Source organism: Copidosoma floridanum, unplaced genomic scaffold (assembly GCF_036245765.1).
Source record: "Copidosoma floridanum isolate Cflo_tuat_1 unplaced genomic scaffold, Cflo_Japanese_pri ptg000008l, whole genome shotgun sequence".
In the NCBI taxonomy this organism is placed as follows: domain Eukaryota; kingdom Metazoa; phylum Arthropoda; class Insecta; order Hymenoptera; family Encyrtidae; genus Copidosoma; species Copidosoma floridanum.
This window is the reverse complement of record NW_028321885.1, coordinates 2,727,075-2,750,807: the sequence shown is the minus strand read 5'-3', so window position 1 is coordinate 2,750,807 and position 23,733 is coordinate 2,727,075. Positions and strand designations below refer to the sequence as shown.

Below are 23,733 nucleotides of genomic sequence, written 5' to 3'. Positions count from 1 at the left end.
TGGGGGCGTCCCACACTACCCGATTCCTCGACACACACGTAAATACACACACGCTCGCTAACTCTACTTTACCCTTACCTCCGGGTTCACCATAGTCCGGATCAAATCAACTATTGGGCCTGCCGATGACCTGGTCTCGCAGATGACAGCTGGGGGTGGCGTTAGTTCTCGACTCCTCGGTCGTTGGTTGCAAGGTCGTTCCCGGTTGGCTTGAAAAGCTGATTCCGCTCTTCTCTTTCTCTCTCTCTCGATGCTCTCTCTCTATTGCTGCACTACGAATCTTCGGAACTCACGTAAGTTTCTTAGGGCTTGCGGGTGGCTCAAAAAGAAGTGAAGCGCGGGCCTAACGAGCGTGGCCTCACGCATCACCATACCACACCGACACATACACATAAGCAGAACTCAGCACCAACCACTTATACGCAGGTATTCGGACGCGGCGCTATTTACATCCAATAGAATACGCGAGTAGGTACATTTATCTATACAGGCGCGGCGCTTACAAGTATACATCCAAACAGGTACAGTAGATCACTACAGTACGCCTTATACATGTAAGTTCATTATTTGTATATCGTAGCTTTCGTCACACACTAATTACGCTATTCTCTCGTCCTCTTTGGCGCTATTTCTTTTTATTGCTCGCACATGAAACGAAAGAACATACAGGCGGCATTATTACTTTGTAATTTGGCATTTTCAGAAATTCTATTTAGAGACACGTTTCGGTGCTTATTGCGGGGGATAGAGAAAAATGACTCCATCATTACGTTGAACCCTGCTTTGTTAGAAGCGTTTATAATGCCTGGCCATCCAACATAATTTGGCTACTCAAGATTGAATACTTGTCAATGATTGCACTGCTGAAGTGAGCTTCTATAATTATCTATAAACTTTTTTTTTTTTTTTTTTATATTATAGTGCTCTACGTCCGGCTCCTTTTTAATAAGGGCACTACTATGGGCACTTAGCACTTGGGAGAAGGAAGGGAAGAGGGATGGGAGGCCTCCCATCACTGGGAGGGGGGTAGGGGGAATTAGGCAAATTTGCTGCGAGAAGGTCGCCTAAACCCTCCTCGAGGAGCATTGCGTGGTGAAAAAGCACATGTGAAAGACACAGAGGTACTTTGCCCGTAAAAGTCGCACTGGCCGGGAATTGAACCACGGTCTCCCGCGTGCCAATCCACGACCTAGCCGACCAAGCCACCGCGCGCTCATTATCTATAAACGTTAGTGTACGACCATCTTTGCACTCACCGTCTAGGTGAAGTCCAATACTTGGCTATAGCTGCTACGTACGACTCACTCTGCACAGCTGTTGTATTAAAAGTCTCTTTGTATAAGTCCGTAATCTTTCCAGTGAGAGGCCATTTATAATTTGTATAACACTTTCAAATATTTATTTAAATGAACGAGTAAGTCAAAAGTCTTTTAGTTACAGAATTTTTTCCTCACCTTTTGCTTCCTGTGCTCGACCAATATCCACGTACTTATCTGCAAAGTTGCCAGACAAACTTACCAAAATACTTACGTTCTGCTGTAAGTATGTGACCCACGCTTCACTAGCCATTTTGAGTGAAGTTACGAACACGAACATCTAATCAACTGGAATCCTTGGCTATTAAGCACAAGATTAAGCCACAAAGTAAATAGATTATTTTGTGACATCTCAAACGTTAGAATGTCCTCATTATAATGAATAAAATTAACGTCTGCTTGTATTTTATACATGCTTATAATTTTGTACCATCATTTCTCAAGAAGCTGGCTCAATATTTAGGAAAACTAGAGATACTTAGTAAGGATGTCCTCAATCATTTTACCAAAAAAAAAGTAATTGACAAGAGAATGTGCTTTCTCCTAGTATTTCTAATTCTTTCTGGGATAAACAGCTTGAGAGCTTTTTACTTTAATAGACTCTTATAGTTACCCAAGTAGAAATAATGTCTAAGGAAAATATTGCGCTTATGATGAGAAAATATAGAATAAATTGAGTACAGAGATTCTAGGAAATTACGACAATCTCTGTATGAAGACTAATATGTTTATTTTAGTAGACATATATGATGTTTCAAGGTAATTGTCTCAAAATTCAACAAATTGGAACCTGCTTGCTACTATACTATTCCAGACTGTATTGGATGTGCTGCATTACGGTGTATGGATATTATGTTGTAGTAACTGACAGAAATTTACATGTTTAAGCTTATCAAGTGAGGTATTTGAGGTGGCATAAGCCATTGTAGCAACCATAAAACTAAGATTAACAACATATGCATTGGTGATAAGAAAGTGAAAGAGAAGAAAAATTACCATGTTTTTCACTAATTTGTTAGTCTATGCAGATTGACCGCAAGCGAATCATTGCATACATAAAATGTTTCTTAGATCGGAAACTATGAATATAATATTTCTTTTGATCATTCTTAGTATGGCATACGATTTAAAAAAAACATCAAATTTTGATATTTAAACAAAATACCTTATTAAAGTAATACACTGACTTGAGTAGTTAAAGGAAAAAGAATGCTATCAATGATTTTAAAAAAATGTTTATACAACTTCTCATTATTTCAGTCTATAAAAATAGTATGCTTAATAAACGGAAGAAAAAAAATTTTAAGTTGTTAATAAGTAACAAGAGTCATACGGTGCTAAGGCCTATATTTTGACGACTCAATTTTCACAGCCTTCCCAGATTTACCAAGAGTGGTAACACAGTTGGAATGTGCCAAGGTCATCATAATTATGCCTTTGTACATCAGGTTGTGCGTACCAAGCTAATCTAAATCTCTTGTGTGCTGTTTTTTTGACGAGTTAGTGAGAAATTATCTGGGAGACATAGTAAAGCTTGTTCATATAGACACTAGCAACCTTATTGATGAGTCTTTTAGTAAAGATATGTACGTCGTTTAAATACTAAGAGTATATCCATTTACATACTACGTGTAGCTAAAATATGCTTAAATTACAAGATACTAAGGTATACACGATATAGGAAGTGCAGTGGTATATCAGGTTGCAGTGAATGGTCCCAAATTTAATTAAGTAGTCAATTCCACTGGATTCAACAATAGACTAGTTCTCTATGAGTCCTTAAGCGCTTCTAAGTATTAAATGAGACTCTCAAGAGAGGATGGTATACAACAATAACAATCTATAAAATAGAAGCAGACATTGCTTTCATTCATTATTATTTCATGTAGACTTATTTTGTCTTTGGTATAAGTATCAGAAGCCAGTTGAATTTTATAGTAAATCTGTTTAACTCTGAAGTCACATTTTTCATCTACTAAAATCAGCAGCACTCCCATGAGCTAAATTAATTTCAGAAACGTTGTTGTATTCAATGTCCATAAAACAGTTACGTATGGTTACCAGATCTTGATTGAAACTAACATCTTTTTGTACCCTTCAAGGATGGTCAAAATTTAAGAGTGTTATAGAGTACGTCAATAAATTAGACATCTTTAGACTTTTAGTGCCATGTTAAAGCTTCGCGCTGTATAGCGGATGATTGGAGGTTGTAGACTTAGTAATTTGTTAATGCTTATGTATTTTGTAACTTTTTCCCTTCCACCCACCTATATTCGGCTCGACGGTGATGGCCATGAACTCATGGCTCGCTGCTACGCTTTCTTCTCTCATCCTGTCTCTTTGCTTTGATACTTTGAACTGAACGCATCTTTTACATTTGAGACTATTACAGACTATTATTTTTTGGAACAATTTAAACTTAGCTTATTGTTAATTGTTATTTCTTGGTCTGCCTCGCTGTACTTCTCGAGTTGTCTCAACATGGTTCACGAAATGATATCATTCTAGCTTCTAAAGCTGTATTGCTTTGAAATGACTATTTTTTTAAATTAACCTTGCATATATGTAAATACATGTTGAATTTTATTAAATCTTAGTTACCAGTTAAATAGAGGATTTTCTTATTTATTGAACTCCTACTCTCAAATAGAATTTTATCAAGGAGATTTTCTACCTGATTGCATAATGTTTGTTAAGAGATCGTTCGAGGAGGAATCAAAAAATAAGACGTGAGATTTAAAAAAATAAGAAATTTGTCTACCGATCGTTTCTCAGAGTTAACAATTCTTTTTAAGCCTTTTAAATACAATTAGGGTGCTATTTAATGGGCTAACAGCAACTCAGATAAGAATTTAGAACCTGAGAAAATAGGAACGATAATGTCGAAAAACGACGGTATACCTGTCTCTCTTAATAATTGAGCTTGTTCGAAAGAAGTGGCTCAGAGTTTTCTGTTTTGGCGTTATTTCATAAAGATAGGATTTGTGTTGAACCAAAACAATGAAAAAATTTACATCATTGATTCAAGATCAAATTAATCTGTGGTAACTGGCATGTACACACAAACTTATTGGTTGATTGAGTTAACGTTTATTATACTCACGAAAGATGGTGAAACAAAATTTGCTTAACAGATCGTGACATGTTGGACGGAGCATTAAGAAAAGGATCAGTCCCGATACATAATTTTAAAAACAGCAGTGACTATAAATAGTAAATATTTAGATAAAATGAGATTGAATAAGGATACAGCAAGACCACCTAACTGTAATACTTCAAACACTAAAACAACTGTTTCTTATTAAAAAATTGGAAAATTTGATAAGCTATTTAAAGAGATTAAACAAGTAGACAAATCTAGAGAAGCCATGGCAGAATAAAAGATTAAGTTTAGTCGCATAATTTAAGGTTCAAAGAAAAAAATGCCAAAAATTTAGAATTGCTGGTCACAGAGATGTCTCAATTAGTTACATCCTTGTGTAGTAGATCAACAAATGTACACTCGTTAACATATAAACAAGTGTTTTTCATAACAACAACTTAGATTCAATTGGATGACAAAATACTCCCTCATTGTACTAAGAGACCTAATGATAGCGTGCACGTGCAGCAGCAGCCATGTTCTGTCTCTCTAACTGTATCAGTTAACAAAGTACATATACATATCATCCTACACTTATAGTGTTTATGCCACAGACTAGATGTCACTAGTTACACGACATATTTCAACATGTTCTAAGATTTCAATATAAGTTTTGTGTGTAACTGAATTTTATACGTAATTGAACGACTTCTACGAGCGTGGCTGCTGCATTAATACCGCAGTCGCTATATGTTGTTTTCTATCTCACTTGCTCTTTATTTCCTTAGAGTCCCTAGATCAACAAACACATGAGCGTTCACATTTAACAACGGAGCGACTGTGTGTTGATTTTAAATTAAATGAGGCAATAATTAACTTTTTTTTGGTTGCGAACTTCCCACCGGGTATGAAGAAGAATCGTATACGTCACTCGGCAGAAAAATAGCACATCACCATCCGCGTATACGCCACCCGAGGCGAAATATCATTTGCTTTTTTGTATACATTCATTTTAAATCTAGAGCTAGTTTCTCTTTTGGTTTATTTACAGAAGTTAAAGACGTAGTACCGTTTACACAGTACATTTCCTTACTTACTGCTTTTCTCTTTGTTTGTGACTGATTACTAGTCATAGCATCATTATGAAGAACAAGCAGCATTTTTATAATTAACATAATTATTATAACTGTATACAAAATTTTTATCTCTTTATTTCTCAGGTTTTTTTTTCCCTAGTTCACTGTCTTAAATTCAAACTATTTTTTTTATTACCATTTATATTCAAATGGCTACTTCTGTTTGCAACTTTGTTTTTATTTAAAGTAATTTATGTTGTCCTCTAATTCAGAATCAATAAAATCTTTGCCCTCTTTGATTATATCGACGTGTCTAGCTACAACTATTTTATTATCGATCAGAACTCTATAAACAACATTTTTATAACCAAAAAAATTCCAAAATCTATGTTTCAGTCCTATTTGGAACTTTTTTCCTCTGGTATTCTCACAACAACCTTAGATTTCTTAATTTTAATATTTTTAATGCTAGACTTTGACCCAAACGTAATTTTAAAGGGTGTTTTACTATTTTTAACAGTATTAGTGATCATTTAATTCGTCAAATAAGCTGCTACTTTAACTATTTCTGGCAAAATCTGTTATGTACTTGCCTCTATTATTAAACACATAGACGTATTTATAATGTCTCCATTATACTTTCCTATTGTTTTATTTTGTTAGAAATGTTCATTCCAAAAAAGACACGGTTTAATAAAGATACCTCTTTTGCTTGAAAAATAATTTATATCTTTCTTTATGTATTCCATTTCATTATTACATCTTAATCTTGTTAATTTTTTTTTTCTGAATTACTTTCAATTAAATTTACATGCTTCACAAAATAGTTACGTACCTGATCTTTTAATTTATCACAATGAACTTAGGCTACTCTATTAAAATCATCAATAAAACTTAAAAAATATTTCTCACCATTCAAACCAGTAGAACTATCAGGTCCATTTAAGCCATTACGTAAGATTTGTAAAATATCTTTCGCCCTCGATCTGTTATTATGAAATGCTGGATTATGCATTTTCTTATCCAAACAAATTTTCCATTTTCAAAAAATTCGGCTCTAGTTCCTTAGGCGAACCGTCTAGCATTTGTGTGTCACAGATTTATCTAAAACTGTTGAAACTTACATAACCTAGTATTCAATGCCAATTTCGTTTTTGTGTTAACTTATTTTTTATCATCTATTTTGACTTATTTTTTAAAATTTTACTTATGATAAGATAAATATCATTTTTTTTTATAGCTGGTACAACTAAATTTTTCTTTGGATTAAAAACTTTTGAAATAGAACCAATTTAAACAATTTTATTCACTTTATTCAGTTTCTCATAACTTATTAGATCTTAATGTATCTTTCTAAAATAAATAACAGTTTTTTAATATTGACTTTAATTTTTTTCATACATATTAAATTTTTGTTTAATACTACCAACTTTAGTTGCCTTTGAAAAATGCCCATTACTTTTTTTTACATTCATAGGCTCTTTTAGCTTAGTAGATTTAAAAAAACATGAATCACTATTTACAACATAATCAGAGCAACCGTTATCGAATAACTATTCAACCTCACTAGTACAGCTGTTTACTGCAATACTTAACTTATTATAGGTTTTTCCTCAAATTCCACATTAAAGCTACTTACATACCCATTCTCGTTTTGATGCTTTTGATTATTTTGCTGCCCAACGCCTCCTCGACAATGTTGACTAGAGCATCTACCAGCTCCACGTCCTCGTCCTTGGCCACCACCCATGCCACCTTAATACTGCTGCTGCTGTTATTGTTATTGCTGGCACCCATCTCGTTGCTGCTGCACACCACTTTGCTCTTATAATTCGTAGCTTTTTCACGTTTTTGTACGTTGTGCCTGAAAATGTCTTCATTTTTTACACCCGAAACATACTCCATCTTTTTTTCTATTAGTTCCAAGTCTGTTTTTGCTTCTATCTTCCTCTTCAATTCAAAAACTTTTTTTTTATGTGCTTAACTCTTTCATCGAATTTTTCTAACACATTGATTAAGTCACCAACACAACTTAACGAACTTTTTTATTCAGTCACATTTGTGCCAGCACTTCTTAAATCATAAATCAACGCTCTAAACTTAGTAAAAAACTAGCTTAAACTTTAAAAGTCTTTTCCATTGAATTTTTCCAACTTGTTTCTGACTCAAATTTGCAGTGCAGTAAATTTTTTTATGTATATTTCTAAAAATTTCTTGATTATGTTGTACACTATTTCTTTGTCCTTCACGAACTGTAACTGATCATTTGAAAATTTACTTTTTATTACATTTATCACTTTTAAGTCCCTTTCTTCTCATCCTTGACTTGGAAATATTCTCATCTAAGAAACAAGAAGTCACCAAACAGCTATAAGAACTCTAGAGTACTTGTTCATCAATAGAGTCCTGAGATATTTTTAAAATTTGCTTAGCTTCGTTGGTACTGCTCACATTAAGGTGAGATAATAAATAATCATAAATGTTACGAATATCTATACGCTTTTGTACTTGCCCCGTTGTCATCATAAATACAGTTTAAACAGTTGTGTTTCATAATACCAAGTTCTTAGTCCTTATTTATCACGTATAATAAACGTTGTCTGCCTATGCCTGCCACTTTTCGTAAGCTTTGGTGCAAGATAGTCCCTTTATATGTACAGCTCTTAAGTTAAATCAATAAAATACACAGTGACTTTTTTGCTTAAATAACTCTTTCCATGACTTTTAATCATTAAATAATTATGACATTGGTTTTTGTATAATACTGATAATAGCAAGAAATTGTCACAACATGAGTTGAAAAGACCACCGTTCGTGTAAGCCAACGATCAATAAAGGTTTTTCAATTTATTACAAATTAGCCCCAGACAAATATTGCTCGGATACAGGTGGATGTAAGAAACTGGTCTTTGGCTTACACAATTCGTGGTCTTCTTAACTGTTGTTGTCATAATTTTTTGCTATCATTAGTGTTGTACAAAAAAAATCTCACAATCATTTAATAATGAAAAGTCATTTAAGTTATCTGAGTAGGAAATTCACTGTGTATTTGTTTTGAAGTAAATTAAGAGCTGCACATATAAAGGGACTAGCTCGCATCAAGATTTAAAAGAAGTGGCAGACAAACTTACCCTAAAGTAAGCATAACAAATAAAACCAAACAAATTTTACAAATAATTCAGGAGTTCATTGACAAATAAGTATTCTAAAATTCTTGTAACTATTGGGCAGCTTCTTGTGGATTGGATTTTCTTTTTTTTTTCAGATCAAAGATGAGAGAAATGACTTAAATTACAACAAAATAAACAAAATTTATTCTTCTTTTTAATGTTCATTGGTTATTAGGGATCCATGACTTGGAATACAAGATAGCTGCAGTTATGTCTTACAGATATTTAATTCTCAAAGAAAAGGAGAATGTAGACACACAAAGTACCATGTTGCCTGGTTAGAGTTCTTAAAAATAAATACTTATAGTAACCTGTCTGGCAAAAGGTTCTAAGCTGGCATTAAGCAAAATAGCATTTGCTAACAACCTTTAAAGCTATAATAAGAGATTACTAGAAACAAGAATTCTTGATAATCTCCACAGAATGCAGCTCTTGATAGAGAAGCATATTTTTCTAGTTGTAGCTATCTTATCGTTTTTTTTGTAGTGGACTTAGTGTGCCATCCCTTTATGATGTGCCAAAGTTACCAACGTTGACAATTGCTGCAATTTCAGGACGTTACAAATAAAAACATTAGCAGGCGATGTACATGATACATGCACTCTCTCTCTCTCTCTCTTTTCCCATCTGTTTTCATGGCAAAAAGCTAGTTGCCTTACAGACTCTAAAGTTACTTCTGATCAACCAAGAGGAAACAACATTCGACGTTGTCATTTAAGGTCACTGCTTGGAAATAATCACATACATTTGGGTGTACATGTACGTATCATCCTGCACTAATAGTATTTATGCCACACAGAAGATATTGCTTGTTTTATAACTTATATAAATTAGCTAATCTTCTTAAAACCCTAACACAATTTGGTGTCTTCTAACTGAAACAGAGTCAATACTATGGAAGTTAAAATGTTAGTTTTGTAGCATGACTAGCTTATAAGGATCTCTATAAAAAAAAAAATTATAGCTAACTGGGAAACCATGATCGACTTCGTCAACCAACGTTAATCAACAAATGTAGATATATAAGTTAAAAAAAAAAAAATCTGAAACTGATCTCTTCAAGCAAACGGAGAAAGTAAAAATGCAGACCACGTGAGAATTTATTTCCAGAAAATATTGTCAATAATACTAACTTCACGAATATTAAATTCAAACCTTGCAACGGACATTATTTTGCATTAATGACTGGCAAAAATAACAATTCTTCATTTTTTTCTGAATCAATAAGGACAAAAAAAAGTTCTCGGTTTAAGTCAACATAAAATCAATTGCAATCCATGAATAAGAACCAAGTCCGGGACTTAGTTAATCAATCTTAGTTCTTAGCTAGTGGAACCAAACTAAACAGAACTTATTTTACAGGGTGTTTGTTTTGTTTTACAAGACCTGAGAAAAAATTAAAATAAATTAAAAATTAATGTACAAAGCCCGATTTGTGGTCGAAGAACTAATGATTCTTATCTTTAAAACCTCTGATAACATATTTAGGTTTCAACTTATAATTTTTATGTATGCAACTTCATGGAAACTTATGTTCAGTGTCCAGATTAGCCTTAGCTCGAGCCATTTCAGCTATTATGACTAAATTTGATTAGGACATTAATCAACTTAATGTGAAGACTACCTTCTTGAATGGCAGTAAAACAAAGGATACAGATGGAAATACCAGAAGAAGAACATTATTTAGCTGAAGTTTCAAAGCAAAAGGTCTGTAAATTAAACTTCTTTTTCTGTCGAGTAAAGATAAGTCCTGAAAGTTGGAATGAAAGATTTAACCAAGCGAAAAAAAAATGGTTTGACTTTTCGTATGGAGAATGGATGCTTGTTTACTTGAAAAAAAGATGACAAACTGTTGATTCTTCTGCTTGCTAATAACATGATAGTAGCTAATAACTACGTTTGCAAAGAGAAGAGAGTCAAAGAAAAAATAATGATTAAGTTTGACATAACGAATTTTAGTAAAGCTAAAACATTTCCAAACACAAACAGTGATCATAATCAAAAGCTAAATAAATGACACTCTAACAAGTAAATTATATAAAAAAGATTTAAGAAAAAGTTAAACTTTAAAATTCTTATACAAAAAGGTGACCAATAATTATGAATCAGGTAGCTTTTCGACAGTTAAAAGAACAAATGATAATTTCATTACTTTGTTCACAGATAAGTAAACGCATGATGCTCTGTATACTTATCAGGCCCAGTACGTAGCCATGTCCGATGCTTGTCATGGAATAATTTCTTCAAGCAACTGTATTAGTCTTGTTCTTGATCGAACATTCACACCTATGTCACTCATATGATATAACATGGCTGCTATATCTGCAACTAAGACAGCTGATTTTAATAAGGTTTAGCACCTGACTAAAGTAAAGTAACATTTTATTTAACAACGTGGGAATCTTGCTCACATATTTGCCAAACCTTTCTTACATATTTTACATAATTACTAAACAAATCGTCTGCTCCACATTAAATTTGAATTAATTTTTTCTGTTTGGGATGGTGTCTGAAGCTGATAGAGGGGCTGTTTCAATATACAAATCATCTGGTTGAGTTCTTATCGAAGCTTTATATGAAAAATTGCTTAGTAATCTCTCATGGTTTGTATTAAAATTAATAATTAATTAGGTGTAAGAGTTGATCATTTAAAACTGATTACTAGAGATTAATTGCATAAAACTGCTATTCCTAGATGCGTAAATATCTCTTCTATCATCTTCTTAAGAGCGAAGAAACCTTAAAAATTCTGTGTTGTGTAACATTCCACTTCCTTTTTTTAAATCACTATTGTCTTCTAAGAAAGTCCTTACATACAGATGCAGAAAAATTAGTTTTTAGTCAGTAGAAACTCCAGGTGAATCCAACCCGACCACTTAAATAGTCGGGGTGTCTGAAAATTTTTTACCCTTCTCAGTCAAAAAAAAAAAAATTATATTAAAATCGATTAAGCGACTTTATTAACGAAGGGGTTGGGAAAAAAATCTCTGAGGTAGCATACAACTGTATACGCACGCCACTTTATGTTATATACGAACACTTGACTACTTAAGCTGGTGAAAAGGTAGAGCTGGTCTGCATGCTACAGAGTACGCACGTGACGTACTGCGTTTACATTGTGAACTGCTGATTTTGAATTATTCAATAGTATATACAAAAAAAATCTTTTTTTCTTTACTTTCTCGACCTCTTCTGTCTGCCTGTCATAATTTATAGTCTTTATTTTATTTTCACAAACAATTTGATAGTAACAATAAAAAATGATCTACTACGTACAAATCCATGTTTTATAATTTCGTCGTAAAAACAACTTTTACTGCAGATATTAACACAATAAAAATTTTTAATAGAATAAATTTATTAAATGAATTACTTCAATAAAAAAAAAATTACAAAGCTTTATTACTTCTTTTGACAGCTAAAAAAGCTTACATAGAATGATGATTTGTTAGCATTTCAAAAGGCATTTTAAAATTATAAGCATGAATTGAATTGCGTTATTTGTTAAAAAAAAAAAAAAAAAAGATAATGAATGCTTGAAAATTAATTAAGAATCATTTCAGAACAAAGTTCTATAAAAGGAGTTTGTCTTTACACCAATATAAGACTTTTTGTCTAATTAGAACCTTGTTAAAAACGTTAACACAAATTAAATACCATACATCTTAGTTCTATGCTTAAACGCTACAGTTTCGTACATATTATATACAGCTAAGCAAAATAAGTTTTATCATTAGTAAGAAAGTCTTTTATTTTTTTTACCTCAGATATCAGAAAATCAGCTGAATAATGATTTGCAATCTACGAAAATGGAGCACCTTTATAAAATACTAGTTATAGGAGAGCTTGGAGCTGGTAAGACATCTTTGATAAAGCGATATGTTCATCAATTTTTTTCACAGCATTATAGAGCAACAATTGGTGTAGATTTTGCCTTGAAAGTTTTGAACTGGAATCCAGAAACTGTCATACGGTTACAATTGTGGGATATTGCAGGTAAACATATTTGTGAATTTTTTTGATATTTAACTGTTTTTGATAATTATAAATAAAACAACGTTTCAACATTATCTTAAAGAACATAAAAAAATAAATATATGAATAACATTCTTCGTAATCGATACTTTTACTACTTTTTTTACTAAAAAACCTTAGTAAGGATCTGTGATCCCAACATACAAGGTGTATTTAAAATGTGAGGTAACTTTTCAAAATTTGTGGGCAATGTACATTCGATTATCAATTTTGATTTTTCTATTTTGTTACACTGGTCACGATAAAATGTTAACAGATTTAGCTATGTAGCATGATAATTGTGTTTATGAAACGCATAACGATAAGAAGTGTTTTTGCGTGCTGAGAGATTTTTTGTCATCGAAAAAGAAATGGATAAGAAAACTGGCCTTTAATTTTGTGTTAAAAATAGAAAAATGTGCTGTAAAACACTTAAACTGTTAAACGAGGTATTTAATAATACTAACTTAAAAAAAAAGTATTCACAAGTGATTAAGTTGCTTCTAAGATGGCTGGAAGGATGCCAAGGTGGGCCTCACTCTGGACGCCTGATCACGTCAACAACAGACGACCTCATTAAGAAAGTAAAGTAAGTTGTTAAGAAAAACCATCGACTTCATCAATTTATTCGTGCTACACATTTTTTTTCTTTTTTTTTTTTTAACGTTTTAGGCATCAGACGTGGGTCAACAGCGTTTGTTCCGAAAATACTTAGTTTTCACCAAAAAAACTGTCGTGTAAGCATCTCTCAAATGCTGTTGACGGACATCAATGATGATCTCGATTTGCTCAAAGGGATCATATAGGGATAAGTCTTTGGCATATGATAATAATATCGAGACCAAAGCTCTAACGACCGAAGGAAAACGCCCAGGTGAGGGGAGATAAAAAAGAAGCACCCCAAGTTCAGTTAAATTTGCTTACTATTTTCTTTAAATACTGTGACATAGTTTATCAAGAGTTCTTACGATATGGACAAACGGTCAATAAGGAGTACTATCTAAAAGTTACGCACTGCTTGCAAGGATCCATATAAAAAAAAAATATCTGGATTTGTAGAAGAATAATTCATTGCTTTTGCACCAAGATGACACCTCTGTTGAATTATTTTTGTTGTGAAAGACTTTTTGGCCAAAAACAACACCAAAGATTTGCCTCAGAACCCATACTCGTCAAATTTAGCCAATGTGACTTTTTTTATGACCGAGTATTAGGTAACTAATAAAAAGACTGAGATTTGCAACGATTATGGATATGAAAACTGCATGGCTAAAAAATCTCAAGGTTATCCAAAAAGTGCTTAAAACAAGTGCTTTAAGAAATGAAAAAAAGGTTGGCATAAGTGCTTAAAAAAATTTATATCTTCATATATTAAACAATCTGTAAGAGGCGTTCCACACATCCCCCCACAGACCTCCACAAATGAGCTAAAATTAAATCGCTTTCCCCGTTAACTAAATGTTTCTCACTTTTTCTTGAGACCCCTACAGTCCCCCTCAGACCACCCACAGCTCTCACATTACTTTTCTTGTTCCCTCACAGACCCCCACACCATTTTTTATGTTCACCCATTGCCATTCCCCACCATTTTTTGTCCGATTGCAACTTTTTCTATTGAGTATAAAATATCTCTATTTACAATATAGTTAATTATACTTAGTTTAAAGAATAATTATTTTCATCTTTTTTTCCTCACCGCCAAAAAGGCAAATAAATGGATTTTGCATATTGATAAAATATAGACTTTCTGTTTAGTTATGTTATAATATTAATAAGTAATATATTTTAAATCATAATGTAATAACCTTAATCATCTTGTTGTATTAATTCACTAATAAGTATAAGGTTTTCGATGCATTCAACTCTATTTTTTGTTACTATTATTTTAAAACAATGTAACATTCATTATTTCTTATATCTACATGTATGACAGAATACAACTTCATTAACAATTTGAAACGTTACATAATTATTGAATATTAATAACCGTTGAAGTATCACCTAATTTTAAAAGGTTAAGTGAATAACCTATTAAATTAAGCTGTATCATAACCATGAAGAGACAGAACTCCCCATACCCAATTTTAAATGAGGAAACTATTTATAACAATGTATACATATAAAAATATAAGTATACTAATTTTTTTATGTATATATATAGACGTATAATCTTAATTTAAAGAAAACATCTGTCTCTTACTATTCCCTTTGATGTATACGTGTTATAAAATAATTATTTTTGTACCTTAATTTTGTAAATCAATGAATTTAAATTCCCTTTCATGACTGAAATTTAAAATGTTGATCATAAAATCAACCAAATGTCTTAAAATTGTTCACAATAATTACTGTAATAGTTTTTGTTAAAGAAATAAGAGATTTTTTATTCTGAAAAATTTATAATTTTATTTTTTTAACAAACAAGTGTCATTATAAAAAAATAATACAACATGTCATGCATACTTTTTAAATGATAAAATATTCAGAAATAGAATAACTTTTGATTAATCGCCAAGAATATTGCTGATTTATCTATAAAAATTATTAAGTAAAGTCAATCAATCCTGGAAAAATCTTTTTTCAAACAACATTTTCTACTTCTATTTTTTTTCTTTTTCTACTTGAATAAATAAATTATTTTTATTTTTGCATCTTGATAAAGCTATGTATAAATAACCATAGGAAAATAAGGGTTTTCTTAAATACAAGTCTACATTGTCAAAACTTTAACCTTAAGATTTGTTTATTGTCATAACAAATGCCACGACGATTGGAAATTGTTGACGATACAAAGTAAAAGATTATGTTAAGGTGTTTTCTGTGTCTAAGGTTATTCTTGAAATAAAGACTCTATTTTCATTTTTTGCTTTAGTTAGTATTTCTCCTCCGATTTCAAACTGTAATAATTTTGTGATTGGTCAGCGTATTTTATTACACAGTCCTTCTGATATACATTAACTTCTAAGTAACATGACTATGGTACCAAATTTTAGATTAAGTTCATAAGGTGGTAATCCTTCACGAATATTGTTCAACATTTTTACCAAAAAATTAAAAAAAATAGTATCGTCCGATGAATCAACTCCTTTATGAGTTGCGTTATCTATACTCAAGTAAGTTTTAATTCCTCCAGTTAATGTTATAAGTATTTTATTATTTAAATAACCAGAATACTCGTTATATGATGTGGGTACAACACTGTGCATTGAAGAATTATAGATATTAGAAAGTTATTGGGAACATACATCGTTTGATATTTAATTTTCAGCAATGTTAAGAGTTTTTATTTCCACTTCCTTAATTTTAAATCATAATTGTAAAAATCTTCCATCGTTCAAACAATTATTGATTTCTTGTTTAAAAACTTAAAATAAGTTCCATAAGCATAAAGATCTATTAGTTTATTCGAATATAATTTCTTCCACCTTCTAACCTCCAAATAGCACCTTTATCGCTTGATTTTGGGTTCTTAGACGGAAAAATAGTATACGAAACTCGTTCGAAAAAGCTTCTTTACGAACGTCGTTATGGCCCTCACCCTCGGCTCATACCGTAAACCTCTCAATTCGTAAATCGAAGCCTTTGCAAACTAGTACGCAATATACTATTCTATTACTGTTTTTTATCACTGCAAAAATTTGATGAAAATCAAATCCTAAAATAACTAATTTATTGCTGAAATATTTTTCATTATTAAATAAATCTTTTAACGTTCTGTCTACTATTTTCAATGGTTTTTTTTTAGATTATTACAGCCTTATTCCAAATAATCAAATCAACTTCTGTTCATTTTTTTTCGACTGACTTGAATTTTAAAAAGGTACTCTATATATTACTTATATATATAGGGAGTCTTAAAGTTTTACGACTTGTCATTCCTTTTGGAAGAAAAATTAATGCTATGCCAGACCATGCCATTAACATAATCTTTTTATTTTGAGAAATATAAAATTAAATTAACGTTCTATTTAGATGAGTTTTTTCTGACTCTCCGAGACCATCTATGAAGAAAACATTATTTTTTGTTTACAAATAATATGAAATATTTTTCTCCGATTGTTATTAAAACTTTGATACATCGACAGGACACTTTTTTACTAAGACGTTTTTCTTTATCTATATTTTCTTTTCTATTATTAATTTTTTTTGGTGTAGGTGAATGAAAGCATTCACATTAATCATCTTCTAATTCTAAAATTTGTTAAATATGTAAAAGAGCTAAATCATTTTTACTATCTGAAAAACCCTCCGTAAGAAATTCTTTATATTTATTCTATATTTTATTACCTTGAACGTTTTCTAAAATTAAAAACCAAGCAAAAAATTGTCCTAAATGATATGTGAACATAACAGCAATTACTTTTATTAAATGTCATTTATTTTTCCATCATTGTCTATTAAACCTATTGTAATTGCAGTATTTTTGAAGGTTTTATATGTTATTGCCTTATATGTTTTCATATTTTTTAACGACGTTAAACCAGTTACTTTATTTTATACAAGTTAAAAAAAAATCTTTATGTTTGTTTTTATGGCAAGTAGGTTATTTAACAACTGCGTGTCTTGTATCACAAATTGTAAATTCTTGCGATCTCAAAGCTGCATTCATGAGACCTACATATCTTGCATCAACATTACTATTAATTCCATGAAATATTTCTTCGTCTAAGTCTTTTAATTTTTGAATTTTGATGTATGCTCTATCACTACCTTTCTGTATGTAGTTATAAATATATTTAATGTTTTGAATAGACGCACAGAATCCAACATTGATATGACATTTAAATTTCATTAACAAAAGTTTGTTATATTGTACAATCATTGAATGATCTACTAAAATTCCTTTTTTTTTTCGAAGTATATAAACATGTTGTTCAGAAGTATTATTTTTTCTTCTTTATTCAGTATAACCATTTTTTTAAATAAAGTAACGTTTGTGAAAGATTTTGAAAAAATTTTTGTACATTTTTTATCACTCACACAAGGAATTTGTTCTGTATGAGGTCCATGCATGTATTTACTTACTAATTTTGTAAGTTTTGCATTATTAGAAGGAATTTTGGTTAAAAAAGTTGCATCTATAAGTTTAGGTGTAATAATTTTTTTATCAAGATGCAAAGTTATCAAAATGTGTGCATGAGGTGGACCACGTTTTTGGAGTTCGCTAAGATAGTCGTATGCTATTACTTTACCGAATATAATGTTTACAATGAAGTCATCCAAGACTGATATCAATTTCAAGTGCAATAGTCTAATAGTTATGTTTGGAATATTATTTGGTGTTGTATTTGTAGAAACTTTTGATAAAATTAACCTCATTTTTTTTATTTAGGATTACACGTTACTGTTACAAATATATCTGGTCTACAACATTTTCTCATTATAGACATTGCATCTTGATCATAATTTTGCATACATCTTGGACTACCAATGCATGTAGTAGTAAGTATGAAAAAATTTTTAATTTTTTCCTTTGTTTCGCAATTTTTAAAAATATTGGATGCACTTTTAACCATTGCGTCTAATAAACCTTGATAACATTCAATTCTTAAATTTTTTTTATTATATCTTAAATAATTTAAGCGGTTACATTAAATCATGGTTTAAGAATAAATAAAAAATCGTTGTGTCAGTCATTCCCCATATAATGATAAATTAAAGTAAATTTTGTTTGGTCTGTAATAGAGTCTGTGAGAATAATGTTGTGACATGGTTAGTTCTTTACTGTTATTTAAGTAATTTAAAAAAAAATAGTACTCGATCCTCAATCTCCTAAGAAAAAACAATGCAAATATTATGAGATCAATAAAATGAGATAGTTTATTAAAAAATATTTCCTTAGGATGATTATCGGATAATTCTTTTGGGCTTACACAATGATCGAGGCTTTCTAAAAGTCCAGAGTTTAAAACTATAATAGCACCACATTTTGCAGTCAGTGGTTTATTACATGTATGTTTTTGCTGGACCGTTTTTCTTAAAAAAATCATTTTACAATTTGGTAGTTTTTCTACATTTGTGATTTAATGAAAATGTTTGTACTTTTTTGCCATCGGATTTTTCTTTATAACTTTTGTCAAAGTTTCAATGTGTTTTCTAAGAATTTTACTATTATTTATAGATTTCAACCTTAAATCAATAGAAATTTTATCACCATCATGTATATAGTTTACTATTTTTTGCAACGGGCTTAGACAAACCTTTTCCTGATGACAACACATTGACTTTTTTACTTTCTTCTGGCCAAAATACTGCTAAACGATACATACACTTATTACTTATTTTACCATAAAATGCATCATTTACTTATAAATTATTATTTTCATTCAGAGTACTTTTTAAAATTAGGTATAAATTTTTATTCTTAAATATACTATTCATTTTTCTACATTCAGATTTTTCTCTTTTTCTGGATTCGATGTATGTGAGATTTCGTAGTTTTCTTTCAATACCACTATTTTAATATAACTTGAATACAGCTAAATGCACATTTTCAGGAAATAATTATTTGATTTAAGATCATATGAACAGTTACCACAATATAAAATAATCATAGAATTTTGAACAACAATTGTAATGTGAAGATTTATTATATCCACTAAACTCTGTATTTACATTAATGTACCATAAGCTCCTTAGTAAGTTGATATTTCAAAACAATTTTTAGAATTTCTTACATTTCGGAAATATTCATTCCTAACACTGAAATTGACAAAAAAGTTCCATTTTTTTACGACATTTTTAACTATCATCAATCTTTTTCTAGATTGAAAATAGTCTTTATCATACAAAAAAAGGAAAAAGATTTTATTTATTGTTTTATGCTTAACGTATGACTAATTAAATTGTTAGCTTCTGTTCAAATATGATTTTAATTTTCTGAGAATTTAAGTTTCCTATTTTGAGAAAGATTTTTTTCTAAATAATAATGATTTATTATATTACATAATTGATCAAAAATTTTTCTATCAAATTTGAGTCTTGAAGATTTAGTATTGTTGACTTTTTTTTCCTTAATTCTCTTACTAATTACTTTCTTCATTATTATGACTAATATCTTTTTGGTTTCCGAATGATTTCCGTAAGCTATCATCAATAAAATTTTATGTTCAGTTTTCAAAGCCTAACACATCATAGTGACCAGAATGAATGTTTCCATACAAAAAAAATTAAGTTTAAGATTACTGTTTGAATTTCCTAATGTTTGAACAACATTATTTTAGAAATTAACTTCAACGTGCGCATGAAACAAATCTGAGAAGCTGTTAATTTGAAAACTTGTTCCATAAGGCCTATTTTTTGACATTATATTATTATAATTATCACTACTCTTCACATTTTGATAAAAATCGTTGCCTACTATAAATTCATAATAATTTTCCTATTAATTTAAACCATTATTAATTACTAAAGAAGGAGCTGTCTCATAAAAACCTTCGTTATCATACAGAAAATAAGGAAAAGTTCTTAATAAACAATCTCCGTCCCTTTTTACTTTTACTTTTGTATCGTTTATTTTTAAAAATTTGAAAAATTTTCGGTTTAGTTTAAATTTAAATTTTAATATTAAAAAGCACAAGCGATAAATTTTCCTAATTTAAAGTGAGGAATACTGTGAAGAAAATAAGTCATATCTGTCATTGAATCTGAAAATGAAGAATTTTTTCTAACCACTTATCAATTAATAAATAATAAAATACATAACAGTCATAGAAACAATAAAAAGTATGTGTAAAATGAAGTTTAAATAATTGATGTAACCAAAATTTTTAAATTTTGATGTTACCTAGAAACGAATTAATAAACAAGGAGCAGGGAACGTTCAAAATTATATTATTATTTAACTGTTACCTTTGTGACGTGGTAAACCGACGTCATGGTAGGACGGTATGTCGTAGTAGCAGACAGGAGGAAAGGTGGCACTATGCACACCAACACTACCCCACCCACGGCCCTTGTACCGACCTATCCCTTCACTTATCCCTACTGTAAGCAGCTCTGCCAGCCCTTGACTGTGTGCAGTGGCAGGAGTGTGTGCGCACCGACACATACACAGGCAGGTAGCTAAATTATCAGGGAGCACGAATCGGCAAGGTGACAAAAAAGACACTCTTCACCTTGTCTGCTTCCCGCCGGGACGTATAATCCGAGAGACGCAGAACAACGGCTACCTGTTGGCTACCCAGACTGCCACTGCGACCTTCACACACACGCTGGCAAGGACTACTGGGTTCGAGTGCCAACCCCTGCTCGTCGGATCTCCCGGTTCCCAAAGATAGTGCTACAAAGAGACCCCTGCTGTAGCAAAAGAACGGTAGGCCTATTTCCTATTTATCCCGTCCCTACTGTAGACAAGCATTGTGCCGAGCAGCAACTGCCAAACCTGCACCTGCAGGGTTGAAGTTGTATGGAGTCAGACCAAGTCGGATAGTCAGGCAGAGTAAGCGTTGCATAGAAATACTAATAAATTCTGGGTTATAAATAAATTCAAATAAATGCTTGGATGTATACTGATTGCCAGCTACCTCTCCTATCCGCTTAGCCCTAAAGTAAATCATAAAAAAGAGTAATTTTATATGTCCCGTGTCTTGCTGCTGACTGCAAGGTGAGCAAGGCACGACACATCACACCTTTAATGAACCAAAATGTAAAAGACTTGAATTAAAATAAGTTTTTATAATCGAATTATAGGTACCGATCCCTCTTCATTTTGGAATTTTGTCAAGAGATTAGTGTGTATTCATTCGGTCAAATAAGAGATAAGAAGGGACTAAAATTTAAAAATTTCCAGACTTTTATCATGTTAAACGTATTTGTAAGTATATTATGAATTTAATGAGATTGTGCTTAATGAATAAATTTAAAGTTTGTTTGGTATATCCCATGATTAAAGTTGCTATTGCACATGAACAGTGAGCTTGACTTAGCGCGTACACCTAAAAACTTGTGCAGCTGCTGCCTATATCTAGTGCATTTGCTGCTTCAGTTAAATAAGGTTACAACTGCTCTACCTCTAGAGGATCTGAAACATTAATTTTATTTTAGTGCATTGAGCCATAACGAAAAGGTCAAAGTTTCATTGTCTGACCTAGTGGGTATTATTATATTCTTCAAATACTTTCAGAAATGTTTGAGTTTATTAAATGCTACATCGCACGCAAATTTCAAACTCATATACTTTATAATGTAATAATAATGTAAAATAAAAACATTTTTCTTATACACATACGTGTTATTTCTCTTTCGTCCTTTTGTCTCTTTCGTCCTTATTTTCCTTCTAAGTGGTCTTTTTAACGGCATACCCACAGAAAAGGTATTCTTAAGGCTCACTTTCCCGACTAATGATGAGCAGTTGGTTATCTGGAGAACGACCGGAAGGCAAGATATTCTTTGATCGGTGGCGTACCTTCCTCTTGTACGGTGTCCGTACAAAGAGACTTTAGGAGTAAAAGTCAATCGACATGCAGCCAGCTCTTTATTATCAAGAATAATAACAATAAGGAATAGACGAAAGTCTCACTCCTGGCCCTTTTTAGGTCTATTATAAGTATTTACGTTTCCTACTTAACCATCAATCTCATCGGTTTTCTTAAGGGCTGACTAAGTTTGAACTACCAGGCAAACAAATAAATTTTTACTACTATCTCCGGAAAGAATTCATCAACTTAAAGACTATGTGAACTTAAGATGGGCCCTATTAAACCAAGTCAGTCATTTACTAGCAGTCGTCACGAGCGTAGTTGTTCGTTGCAAGGCTAGAAACTCTGGCGACCGATGACCCTATACTACCCTCTTGACTTTAATCATTTAACCAGGAATCACCGCTCCTCTCTAAGGTCTGTGCTGGGAAAACCTGACAGCTATAAAGGAAAAAAAATTGAGCCAACAGGACAGTCTCCAACGGGCAAACTTCAAGAGCTTATCTCCCCATTTATACAAAATCCATGAGATTTTTAAATCTAGCTGGTGCATAGCATAATGGAAATAGCATATCTGTATACCCGTAATATCCGTACCGAGTGCCAAAAGCTATTTTGTGGCGATTTTCTGGAGATACCTCAATTTGATGAGATCCTTTAACCAGATCAAATACTAAAAAAACTTTTGACTCACCAATTTGTGCTAAAATCTCTGTAATATAAAGCAACGGGTATTAGAGATCGTTTTTAGAGCTTAATTTTTTGCAAAATATGACGAGACAATGTATCTTTTTTCCGTTGGGTCCTGGCTTTTTGGGTCAACTCACAGCGGACTATGGTAAGGGCTTAAAGAGTAGCTAACGGTTCCTCCTTTCAATAATTTTCCAATCTGATCTTTAACTCACTGGTGTAGAGTAGGAGGATATCTTTGTTGTTAAGTAAAAACAAGTTAATGATCAGTTGTTGGTATAATGTATTGTACATACGATGTACGTGTAGCAGCGACACCTTAGATATAAATAGAATGTGAATACTCTTTTACTATTTGGCAAAGCTGCTTATAAATCGTTTTATTACAGTAATGCTGGAAAAGTTTTTCTGTGATTTATTCAATTTTTCCCTCTGTTGCTATGTTAGAAATATTCTTACTTAAATCTGGGTCGAGAAAGTTTTCTGAATCATTTAAATGAAAAGGTACGAGATTTTGTGTAGGGATCATAATTTCTACTGACTTTTCTGTAGTGCTTACAGCCATCGTTAAATAGTGGCTCTTATCATATGTTACCACTTTGCTTATAAATATTCCAAGAGTAGTGTTTGTTGAGTGCAGGTATACTTGCTCGTGACTGTTAGTCTGTGTTACAGAAATTTTTATGAATACTCTTGTTCTGGCCAGTATTTTGTAATTACAATTCAGTCTAAAGGTTTCTGCTGTAAGCTTAAAATATTAGGAAGTTGGAAGAGATCTTGACTTTTCTTCATTTATGCTGATATTATCTATAAATTTGTGAAAATAATTTTTATTTCTTATATATTTTGTCGTTCTATCAAGAAATTCCAGTCTACATTCTTTATCGCTTATTGTGACAATTCTTCTCATAAATGAAATGGGACTTATAGGTCTTTTTTTTTGGTATCAAGGCTCTTGTGTTATAA

The 23,733-nt window shown here is 31.6% G+C and overlaps 1 protein-coding gene across 1 annotated transcript in view; it reads left to right on the top strand.

Moving 5' to 3' along the window:
• LOC106636993 (RAS oncogene family member Rab32) overlaps nt 1–23,733 on the top strand; it is a 268,682-nt gene that overhangs the window by 182,450 nt on the left and 62,499 nt on the right. The window contains exon 4 of the mRNA XM_089589278.1: nt 12,412–12,640. Within this exon, the coding sequence (XP_089445404.1) occupies nt 12,412–12,640 (229 nt within the window). The remainder of the gene's footprint in view (nt 1–12,411; nt 12,641–23,733) is intronic.